The sequence below is a fragment of the Pelmatolapia mariae genome, linkage group LG18, assembly GCF_036321145.2.
Source record: "Pelmatolapia mariae isolate MD_Pm_ZW linkage group LG18, Pm_UMD_F_2, whole genome shotgun sequence".
NCBI classification, from domain to species: Eukaryota; Metazoa; Chordata; class Actinopteri; order Cichliformes; family Cichlidae; genus Pelmatolapia; species Pelmatolapia mariae.
Window position 1 is genome coordinate 16,981,052 of NC_086243.1, and position 11,925 is coordinate 16,992,976.

The 11,925-nt window shown below is 40.6% G+C and overlaps 1 protein-coding gene across 3 annotated transcripts in view; it reads left to right on the forward strand.

Annotated features, from left to right (window-relative positions):
• pbx1a (pre-B-cell leukemia homeobox 1a) overlaps nt 1-9,401 on the forward strand; it is a 50,799-nt gene extending 41,398 nt beyond the window's left edge. For 2 of the 3 annotated variants that reach the window (XM_065469566.1, XM_063462271.1), the window contains 6 exons: nt 1,066-1,256; nt 1,437-1,572; nt 2,826-2,985; nt 3,896-4,008; nt 5,206-5,295; nt 8,588-9,401. In XM_065469566.1, the coding sequence (XP_065325638.1) occupies nt 1,066-1,256; nt 1,437-1,572; nt 2,826-2,985; nt 3,896-4,008; nt 5,206-5,295; nt 8,588-8,680 (783 nt within the window). In that variant the 3' untranslated portion in view covers nt 8,681-9,401. The remainder of the gene's footprint in view (nt 1-1,065; nt 1,257-1,436; nt 1,573-2,825; nt 2,986-3,895; nt 4,009-5,205; nt 5,296-8,587) is intronic. The other variant, XM_065469567.1, reaches the window with a different exon arrangement.
• Nucleotides 9,402-11,925: the final 2,524 nt, after the last annotated feature.

An 11,925-nucleotide genomic window follows, 5' to 3' on the forward strand; every position in this document is an offset into this window, starting at 1 on the left:
CCAAAAATCAATGAAGACGGAAGAACTTGCCGTTCTGTCAATATGATCTCACTGTTTTTGTAATGTTGAGGATCTGGCTTTTCGTTCTAGCTCTCTAACGTCCCGTCTAGACCAGATCTTCTTGCCCTTTGCATGCTGGGAGAGGCTCCATGCTGCCAGCCTAAATAGGAATAAGTTGGTAAAGGACAGACGAGATATTTTCCTGAGGATGTTTAAGTAATTTTGTCAGTCTAAGAGTATAATGTTCTTGAAATCAGCACTCGCGGGACAGGCAAGCCGAGCCTTTCAGAGATGCTATCTTCAGCAGGCAAGCAGCCATTATATCAGTCACACACCAGCTCTTTTCCAAGGACTGTAACATCTTGTCATTCCCGTGGAAGTCAAAGCGTTCTGGGTTTGTCATCTTCTCCGAGGAAGGCTAGTCATCGCTAACTGTCAAAGTCAATATACACCTGAGCATTTTTGTGTCACCACGCTATGTACACCTCACGTGGTATGAGTGAGTAGTGTCTAGCGTGTGTGTGTGCAAGCAGAACGGCTGCTCAGTGCATCACTTTGACTGACGTAACCCTGGTGTTGACAAGCAACAGACACCTTGACTCTGAATGCAGTCATATCCAGTGACTGATTCAGACAGAGAGAGAACGAGGTAGACGGAAAGATGGAGTGAAAAGAGAGGGAGACAGTTTAAACCTCTTGAACATGAACGGGACTGAAAGCCTGCTGTCATTTTAGATTTCTCTTCACTTGTCACATTTTCTCTGCTATTGAAGAGAAGTCTTTTTAATATTCAGAGCACTGCAAGTGCTCGCTGCCTCCGCTGTATGACTCCGCTGCCACATTTGTTTGGCTTGAAACATCGCTGCGTGTCTGCCGCTTTAATTCAGACTATTCTTATTACCTCTAACACTACTGCTGTTACACTGTCAGCACTGCTCGTGCCAAGGCTTACCAGTGAAGGTGCAGGCTCACCAGAATCCAATTTCATCCTTTTGTTCTGTCTGAAGCTGTCGAGCCTCTGCGATAGTTATTCTTTTTATGAATCCTGTCTGTCTGTGCATCCAGGCGTGCAATGAGTTCACCACCCATGTGATGAACCTGCTGAGGGAGCAGTCTCGAACACGACCCATCTCGCCCAAAGAGATCGAGCGCATGGTCAGCATCATCCACCGCAAGTTCAGCTCCATTCAGATGCAGCTGAAGCAGAGCACCTGTGAAGCTGTTATGATCCTGCGCTCACGCTTTCTTGATGCCAGGTGTGTGTGTGTGTGTGTGTGTGTGCCCCCAACTAAATCTTATTCATATGTACTTATATTTCTATTTGACTCTAAGCTGCTTTTTTTGTTATCACTCCATTTGATTTTGTTATTACTGTTATTGATTATTGATGGTGCAAGGGAGGAGTCATTTTTCTCTTCTGTGTTTTTTCTGATCAGACGAAAAAGGAGGAACTTCAACAAACAGGCGACAGAGGTCCTAAACGAGTATTTTTACTCCCATCTCAGTAACCCCTATCCCAGCGAGGAGGCCAAAGAAGAGCTGGCCAAAAAATGTGGCATCACAGTGTCACAGGTAAGATCCTAGGCAAATTGAGATAATTAGGCTCTGTGGTAAGTGTGTTACTCAAAAACTCAATTCAATTATTCTAAATCAGCAGGGCTCTGTGCTTCAGCGGTCAGGAGCCCTGTCAGCCTGGGGTTACCATTAGAAACGCTCACATTAAAAACAGTTGGTTTTCTTACCAAGTTGTCAGTAGTTTCCAAAGCTACCAATACCTTTCCAGGAGCATTTGACAGTCAGTTGATGCAAAAATGATTCACAGTTTTTTCATGGAAAGACTGGATACTTACAAAGACTTTAACTATAAAAGCTTCTTTTTTGCACGCATTTTCTTTTTGTACTGTAACATTTTTGCTTTATCATGGATCCTCGTTTTTCTTTTTGGGTTGTTTCATTGTTTTTTGTTTTTTTACTCAATTGGTACGCTGGCTATAATTTTCAGTCACTTCTTAAATAAATACCAGTAATAAAGATGACCCCCCCAAAAATCTAATTTGAATAGGGCTAAAAAACTGACAGGGAATAGCAACCAAATTCAAACACGTAGAGCGTGGCAAGAGCTGAATATGGAAAGTTGATCATTTACCTGCTTGAAGTGCAGAGTCACTTCTGCCTTGGGCTGTTTTGTTGGAGAGCCAGTCAGCCAGCCAGTGTAACTATGCGGCATAAATTGGGATCATTTCTATGACAGTAAACGTCAGAGAATCTGCATATAAGAGTCATTAGTGAATTTCTTGTGATTGCTTCAACTTTGGACTCAGCGGCTTTGCAGTGTCATGCATCTGCTGTTTTTTTTATTCATTTATTTATTTATTTATTTTTGCACCAATACAAGATTATTTTTCTGTAGAAATACATGAAATGGGTTCTAGGTTAGGTGGTAACAGTCATTTGCAGTTCAGCTGCAGGAAAAAGTTAAATCTGGTCCATGAAGTCCTCATCAAAACAAGAAGAGTGCTACTGGAATACTGCTGTTATATTTCTGTAGTGCTGAGAAGGCCTCAGTTTTCCCCCAGATAAGGTGGAGGAGGTGGCTGGGGAGAGGGAGGTCTGGGTGTCTGAATAAGCAGAAGAAAGCGGATGGAGGGCTTTCCATATTGCTCTGTTCCATGAGAATAAAAGTATTCACAAGCAAAATGAAATGTCGTGCAAAGAGGAGAGGAGGTTATTGTGCTAACTGGTGTACATGGCATGACTCAGACTTTTTAGGTGTGCAGAGCATCATCTTATATTTGCTTTTATTTATCTTGCTGCCATCTTGACAGGTATCAAACTGGTTCGGGAACAAAAGGATCCGATACAAGAAAAACATCAGCAAGTTCCAAGAAGAGGCCAACATGTATGCAGCGAGGACTGCAGTCAATGCAACCAGCGTGTCCGCTCACGGCAGCCAGGCCAACTCCCCATCTACTCCCAATTCAGCAGGTGAGCTTCGGGCTCTGATTAAAGGCCGCTGGGCTATAGTGAAACAAGTTCCATCAATAGAGGCGTTATCAATATTTGTTGTTCACCAGAGCAGATAGAAGCGTAAGATGGAGCGTATTGACGTTCTCATACCAAAGCCACAACTCAAGAATTCAGTCTCTGGTGATGTTTCTTATAGACTAACAGAACGCTCTCCTTAATTAACCCAGTAATACACTTTGGCTTTCTTGCCGTTCTTCTTCCATTTTTCTTCCTTTCTTCTCTGCCGTCGTTATCTTCCTCCCTCACTCATTCTCTCTCTCTTTCTCTCTCACTCTCTCTCTCTGTTATTGACCTCTTGGTCTTGTGGACGTTAATTTTTCCTGCCTCTTGTCCGGTTGACCTCATGTATGCCATTAAGCTGCTCAGAGGGCAAGCGGAGTCTTTTGTCATATAGAGACTTTGCGACTGTATTGGATTAGGACCGGGTGTTGAAATCAAGTTACGCGATGGTCTCTTTACATCTGGGGAGCTGGGGTCCATTAAAGGACGAAGACGATTCTTTGGGTCTTCCTGCAGATCAATTATTACTTCCTTAATGAAACACTAGCAGCACGGACATGTAACAGTAATATGATCCATGAGGCTCGTTTTAATTGGATCTTAAACAGTTTTACGACGAGAACCTGTCGGATTGTTCTTGCTGGTTGATTCAGTGCGTCTATTGTGTGCAACTTTGTAGAAAAAGTCTTTTTCATAATGCCTGCCACGCTCTCAAACTAACCCATTCAATGCCTTTGTGCTTATGCATGATTTCATTTTAACTCCTTTTTCTGTCCCCCTCTTCTTCCCTGTTACTATCCCCTTTCTTCTGATCCTTCTCCTCCTGTCTGCGCGTCTTTCTTTTTCTTCTGCCTCTGTGTATTCTCAGGTTCTGCTGGCTCTTTTAACATGTCAAACTCCGGAGACTTGTTCATGAGTGTGCAGTCCCTCAATGGGGACTCGTACCAAGGGGGTCAGGTTGGGGCCAACATACAATCCCAGGTAGGCGCCTCTCCAAGTTTAGCATCCCATGTGGCCATAAACTGGCAAATTCCTGAGCTCGTTTAAGATAAGATAAGATAAGATAAGATAAGATGACCTTTATTAGTCCCACACGTGGGAAATTTGTTTGTGATGTGGTTTAACCGCTGACCAGTCTGGGAGTTTAGATGCCCACAATAACTTGACCTACATTGTGAAACGGAGGTTATACTTAGCCTGAAGCACTACATTAATGTAGAAACCATTGTCAAGCCACAGTTGAGTAGACGACTGCGGACAGTTTTGGAAACGGTGCAACACTCATCAGCACCTCTGACAAGAGTTCACATAGCCACTGGTGCACTTTGTAGCTCCCTGACCTTGCCCCAGTGGACAGTCATGACCAACGCAGTGTTACAACTCTCACCACGGATTAAGGAATCACCACCCGTAGTGAAGGTCTCATTTGGTTTCAGTGCTTTCAGCATCACTTCCTTCTCCCTCCATTCCTCCTCTTCTGTTCTGACCAGCACGCCAATCGCTTTAGGTCGTTCATGAATATGCAAAAGGGACGGCCCTTATCGTAGATAAAAAGGTCTTCGGGGTGTGCCCTTAATTATTGAACCCGAAAGGGTTTATTTCTCTGATCACAAATGAATGACCTCGATCTCAAAGATTTGCAAGTATAAAAAAGGCACAAAGTACAAATTCAGATATGTTTGTCTAGTTGGTAGAGCAGTCAGATTTGTTGTGAAATCCATATGGAAAGTGTGTTTCTGGGGAAAACAAATATAAAAAAATCCGAATTGGACTGGGGAATCCGGAAAGAGCATGACAAAATGTTAATAGTAGAACAAATCCTGCATCACGCCATGGTTTTATTGGCAGCAGGTGATACTGTGGCACTTCATCAGAGTGTTTGCTCGACTTTAAATAGTTTAAAGAAAAGACACAAGTCTGGACATAAGAATATACAACAAGAACAACAAATACATTGATAATTAGCTATCCTATATTTACTCCTGTGTTTTTGTCCTTTTGTGGCGTCTGTTATCGAGCTTGTAATAGCGGCCAAATCATTCTGATTCGCTGTTTGTAACCTTTTCCTGTTTATGATACCCTTTTACTATCAGACTGACCTTTCCTTGTGCATTACTGTCTTTGTTATCCAGAGCTTTTGTCTTACTGGTCCTTTTGTCTGTGTCCCCGCTGTTCCAGGTGGATACCCTTCGCCATGTTATCAGCCAGACCGGAGGATACAGTGACAGCCTCGCAGCCAGCCAGATGTACAGTCCACAGGGCATCAACGTAAGACCTGTAAACAATCTCCTTCTGTCCTTCTCAGTGCTTCTTTGCTCTTTTACTTTGCAGTGTTTCCCCAGCTGCACAATGTTGGTGATATCGCCTAAAACTGTATGCACACTAAAATGCCACTTAGCAGACTTTGCCGGGGTTGGGCTGTTGTCCAGCCATTTGCCCCCACCCCCCCTCTGTCTTCTGCCCCAGTCGTGCCCTATGGTGGCAGGCAACGAGGCAGCTACCAGCCTGAGTAGCTGGACATGCTCCTAGTCTGTCGGAGGATATTAGCGTTAGCAAGGCACCTGCAGTCGACAGAAACAAGGACACAGGTGTCATCGTCGCACCAGACGCTGCTCTGTCATTGCCACTGTAGGACGACTCATATTTATTTCCCCCTCCAAGACTGGCTTGGAAAAAAAAGAAGTTCAGAGTTGCTGCTAATTCTTAAAATAACTCGTTAAGCAGCCTGTCAAAGCCTCGGCCAGCTGTCTCGGTCTCCTTGCTGGTCCGGGCGGGGCGGGACAGGCAGCACTGGAGGCAGTGTGTTAGCATGTAGATCCACAGCGACAGGCCGAGCGGGGCTGAACAGAATCAATACGACAGTCACAGGGACAGAAAGAGCGAGGCTTTGGGCTAACAGTCCAAGCACATTGGCCAGATCATTCATCCACAGGAACAGCAGCACTGACAGCCAAGCCTACAACACCCCTCGTGCTAAAATAAGAACGAGAACGCGTCCAGCGCGCTGCAGCATGCAACAGGCTCGTTTTACATGTGCTGTAATTTAGACTAATAACAACACACCAAATTATGAATCTCTGGCCTCAGTTGCGCAGCTAATTTGGCTTCTTTCTTTTTCTTATTAATTTTGCTTTTTGTTCATAAAAAAACGCTTTTTGGTGTGGAGGTAGTAGAGGATTATAAAAAAACTTTGTTCTGCTCTAAATGCTTTTTTCTTTTATCTTCATTAGTCTTTGAGGATTTTTTTAAACATCAAATATCAAATGATTTAGTAATTTAGAGAAACGTAGCGTATCATGACTGCAGTGTAATTGTCATACATAAATGAGTGGTTAAACTGCAGCTACCATTAATGTCTTCAATATTAAATTGGAACTGGAAGCTCAACGACGCATTCGGTTTTTAAGTGCTTTTATTGTCAAGGCAACACACCCCCCCCACCAAAACTTAAATGAACCACCCTGCAAAATTCAAATTGCAGTAATCGATATATTAAAAATAATTAAAACTAATTGTGACTGTTTGTTGTGAAATAGATCCCAGATCCAGCCTGAGTAGAAACACTTACTTTGAAAGCTTTGGAAAAGAATAGGAATAACTATTTCGGACATTATTAACAATATGAGGCTCTTTTACAGTTTTACTAACAAAAATTGCAGTGTTTTACTGAAGCTTGTGAATGAAGTCGTGCATCTATTTAGCCCAAATGATATATTTTTTTATACTTTCTAAGATTTACTGACTGAACTCTCGTGGTTCACCTCTCCTTCTTTATCCTTGAACAGCAATTACAGCCCCTCAAATTGCTGGTGGGTGTCGACTTTCTCTGAGACTGGAAATGCATTTTTTTCCCCTCCTCATTCTTTCTTTTTTCCCTCTTCTTGCTTCTGAATAAGATGACAGACGGTCTTTACACAAAATAACAGGGTTTGGAAATAAGAGGCTGCCAAAGCACATTCCCAGCACTCACTAATAGCGTTGAAATTGCAATTAATGGTCTTTAGCCAACCTTTTATGATGATTTGAGAAGGCTTCCATTTTAAAGAGCTTTTTTTTTTTTATTGTGATAATTTATTCTTTTATCAGCCATCTCAGGGGTATATTCTGAGATATATGAAAGGTCTGCGTATTCGCTGTTTTATCTTTGCTGTTTATCTCACATTATGTCGGCCATGTGGAGGTCCAAGTGAAAGAAGTGGCATGATAATTTATTTATTTTTCTGAAAGCAGTGTTTGACAGTTTTTAGTGCTTTCATTTAGAGGTTTTAGGAGCGACATCACTGCTTTTGAGGAAGTCTTTTATATTTGCTTTTACATTTAGGGTTTACCTGATATTCTTCATATATATTTAACAACAAAACCTGCTAAGCAAAACCTTCTGCTGTAAATGAAAAAAATGGTTTTGAATATTTTTCGAAGGCGTTACCTACAGCATACTCCTTTTTATTGGCAGGTGTAGTTCCACATTTATTATCTTGAATCAATACACTAAAGATGTAAATATTAAGTAGTGTGGTTTATATTACATAGATGTCATATAGAAGACAAAGAGTGCTTTTGTTGGGCTCAATATTTGGCTCTATTTGAACATATCTGGGGGGACTGGTGAGTCTGTACAGCACACTGTAAAAAGGTTGATGTATATTTTAAAGTAAAATTGTAATTTTCAAGGAAATCTCCGCTATTGGTCAGTTTTTCCAAGCAACCTTACCTCTGTAAATTACAGTAGTGACCCAGGAAGGAAGTTCCTTGTAATGAAAAGCATGTGATGATGTTTCATTTTTAAAGCAAAAAGCTCTATAAATCCTCTGATTGTCTCCCTGTTTAAGAGTCCAATGAGCAGATTAATACCACTGTACTGTGTGGTCATTTGGCTCAACATAAAGTAAATATTCCAGTCTTGCTCTGACAGGAGTCTGCAGATTAATTAACGCATTATAACGTATTAATTTACTCTGCACAAAAACCGAAGTTTACAAGTTGTGACCAGCGTCATCCCTGGCATATTTTGATTTTAAAGAAAACAGGACATAATGTGTTAGTGAGTAGCAATATGCCAACGTGCAGATTGTTTTATTATATCTGATCAGAACCAGCTGAGTTAAACACCTCCAGGCTCCAGCTTCATGGTTTGCGTGAACATGTGAGGTGAACTCCTCACCTAACTCTTGTTCACAACACAAATAGGAGGAGGAGGAGAGTTTTTACTAAGAATATTTTATTTTTGGATAAAAAAACATGTTTTTTTTCCTTCTATTTACTCTTTTCTTATAAATCTAGAACCACTCTTTTTATTTCATTTCATATTAACTGTAGTTTGTGTTTATTTGTTTTAATTTTAGTGATTTGGTTTGGAGAAAACTAAAGAAGAAAAGAGCTCTGTAAATGCATGATGACTCCAAAGTCAGTTAAATAACTGCCCTGAATAATAACCAAGCTAATCGTGTTTGAGATTTTTGACACAATTTAGCAGCCCGTCCTTAGTATAAAGAATGATGACATTTCATATCACGCATCACGTTCATATTTACGCTAACTTTGTCTTTTTGTGTATTTACAGACAAACGGTGGCTGGCAAGATGCTCCGACTCCTTCGTCAGTGACATCGCCCACAGAAGGACCCGGAAGCGTTCATTCAGATACTTCCAACTGAATATATCCATCTCTACACTCCATCCACAAAAAAACAAAAAATGTAAAAAACATGAACTGACGTTGCTATTCGCAGTATTGAAAAAAAAGAAGAAGAAAAAAGGAATTCACTGCCCCACCGTACGGCGAGGTACCATGAAATCCTAACCAGAAAAATTAAATAATATTTCCTCTGCTTATAACGATGGACTTTTGGGATACAAACAAAAAGTTTCACAATAAAAAATATTTCAAAAAATTAAACGATATTGCAATCAATGGAGATGTTTGTACAGATTTCACATTATAATCAGAGGGCTGGGGTTCCTTATTCACTCGTAATGTTTTCGCTCATTATGACGATAAGATAAAGCAAAGAAATAAAATCATTGGTTTTAACTGAAAATACTTCATTCTACCTCTCAGCCACTTAAAAAAAAAAAAAAAAGTAGAAAAATGTCAGTGACCATTATTTGTTTTGTAAAAATGAAACTTTTGTCTTTGCGAGCAAGAGGCACATCTTCTTACTTACATTTTGTTGTCTCTCACCTATTCTATGGTACGCCATTTAGACTTAAATATTGCTCAGTTGTTTACAATGTGTGCTTGACAAAAAGTATGTTCATCTTCCCCTCGCTGTCTCCGACGAGTCAAAACCAAGTTCTGTCAGGAGATTTTTACCTCTAAGGTAACCCTGTGAAGTATGTTATCTGTAAAACAATAAATAAATACCTGTCATCAAATCAGACAAGCTTGACATTATTCATTAAGAATCATTAACCTAGACGATTTTACACAATGTTGGTTTTGGTTCTGCAGATACACGAATGACAGATTTAATAGGAAAAGTAGGAATTGTGTTTTTCTGAGTTCTTCTTTATCGCAACAGATTCTGATCATGCCAAAACAAAAAAAGCATTTCTTTTCCTGCTCAGTTTACTCGCCGTGTTTGGTTACTTTGTTACTAACCCCGATCCTTTCCGAGAGAAATATGAAAAGAAATATTGCTTTCATCGCAGACAAAAGTTTGTCAAAGACGCATGTAACTCAGTTTGTTACAATCCACTTAAACAGGGAAGTCATTATGCTAATAGAGTTTTACATGCTCGCACAGTGGATCTTTGCTCCTGAAGCTGCGGCGCAGGCCCACAGATGCTCGTAGCATGAAGCCAATGATCACCGTCACGACGGAAGGAGCAGGTGGATGAACTGCGGCTCAGCTGAGGACAGTTTTTGACGTGTTACGCATTTTTTGTTGAATTGTGTCCTTGTAAGAATGTTCATTTGCATATAAATCAGTGCATTATTCTGCTGGAAGTGCTTTAGTAACTAGAACTGACACCAAAACAAATATAGATGTTTAAAGTCATGCTTGCCTCCGTACCTATCAGGCTCATTCTTCTCTGTATCAAAGATTTACAAGGAAGCGTTAACGATGAAGTACTTAAAGAAGGGACGAATCATTCTGTCAAATAATGTGTTTTCTGAGCAATCTAACCTTGTTTATAGACACTTTTTATGTTGTGTGGCCTATTTGTTTCTATTTGTATTTTTTTATGGTATGCTTAACGTAGGCTCCTATTTTTTTTTTTATTATTTTGTTGTTGTTGTTTGTTTGTTTTCCTATTCTTGTGAATTAGCTCATGGGTTTTCAACATGTGTTAATGTGCACCACTGTGCTTGACTTGCTTTGTTGGAAAAGGGTTTTCAACACATTAAAATGATATGTAATGCAGAGCGTTCATACATCCAGCATTTTTTATTATTGTGGCTTTACGAGACAGCAACGACTCTACGTTTTTGCTCACACAGAGGCGTCAATGGCGCGATGGCAATCACTGCTGTGATAACTGAAAGTCAGCCAAGGTTAGTGAGCCCCCACCCCCTTAATGGCTCCACATCTTCCTACCATTCATGATGGCTCTTGTCCAAACATATTCAACATATTTGGACACATGCACTCAGATAAATGCACACTGAACCAAATCCAAGCATTTACAGTAAACGAAGGGTTTTGTGTGTATTGAGGATGTAACACACATGTGTTTATGTAGCATTTTTAACTTCAGGTCATACCTTAGCCATACACTCATAGAGCAATTTATTCTGTACACTTAAAGCACTTTATCTACCTCACAAACAAGTCCAATTTAGAATCACCAGTTAACCTGACAGATGTGTGTTTGGACTGAGGGAGGAAGCTGGAGCACTTCCACACAGTTGTGGATCAAACTGGGAATCTTCTTGTTGTGACTAGTGGTGCTTCACCACTGTGCCACCCAGAAACTTAGAGTGTATTGACTGTGAGCCACAAAAGCTTCTGTATATACTCATCAGCACCTCTCACTGGCTGACACTGACAGGCTCTTTCTTAATTGGTAGTATTTTTCAGCAGTTGTTACAGACTGAAGTAGATTTGGTCTTGTTAATATAATTTTGTGTCATGTTTGTTGATATCGTGGGAGCCCGGTCAACACCTTGAGCTCCTTGTCATGTTGCTCGAGCAGTTTTTCATGATGACAAATTGCCGTGCTGGGGGAGGCTGCTGCTGATGGGGGTTGTTGCTGCTGTGGGGGTTGTGGTTAGTATGTCTGCATAGTATTCACATGAATGTCAGGACCCAGGGGTTTAGATTGTTGCACAATAGGTTGTTGCATTAATCAATGTGATTCACGTCATGTCATGACAAATCCAAAGACCAAGACAAAAAAAAAATCTCTCTTAAACATACTCTGTCTAAGCTCCAAGCTCTTTGTGTCCTACTGAGGAAGGAGGCCTTTAACGGGGACCTATTTTGGTCACTTCCAGCTCGATATATTTATTCTTGGACCAAAGTAGCTTTGTATGATTCGCAGCTTGGTGCAACTCCTCTGTTCATCTACACTTGCCAGTTACCTTCCTCCTCCTTAAAACCCAATTTTTTCTGATTGGGTTCCCCTCATCAACCCAAAATTCAAACAAAGGAGTCTCACCGTTTAGTAAATTAAAAATAACAATTCAAATAAATGTTCAGGCATTGAAAAGATTTACTAAAGATACACACAATTGTACATAACAAGGGCATTTGCTGGGGACTAGTTTGTGGCGTGGATCTATACATTTTTATGGTCTATTGAGTTTTTCTGTAAGCTTAAAGTTCAGTTCTTAGTCTGCTCATAATGTGTCTTAGTAGGATAACAATGGAGGACATGGCTCAAAAAAATCACTTGAAGTCGTGATTTGGCTCAAAATCTGATAGAAAATGAGAAAATGATCAGATTCTTCAAA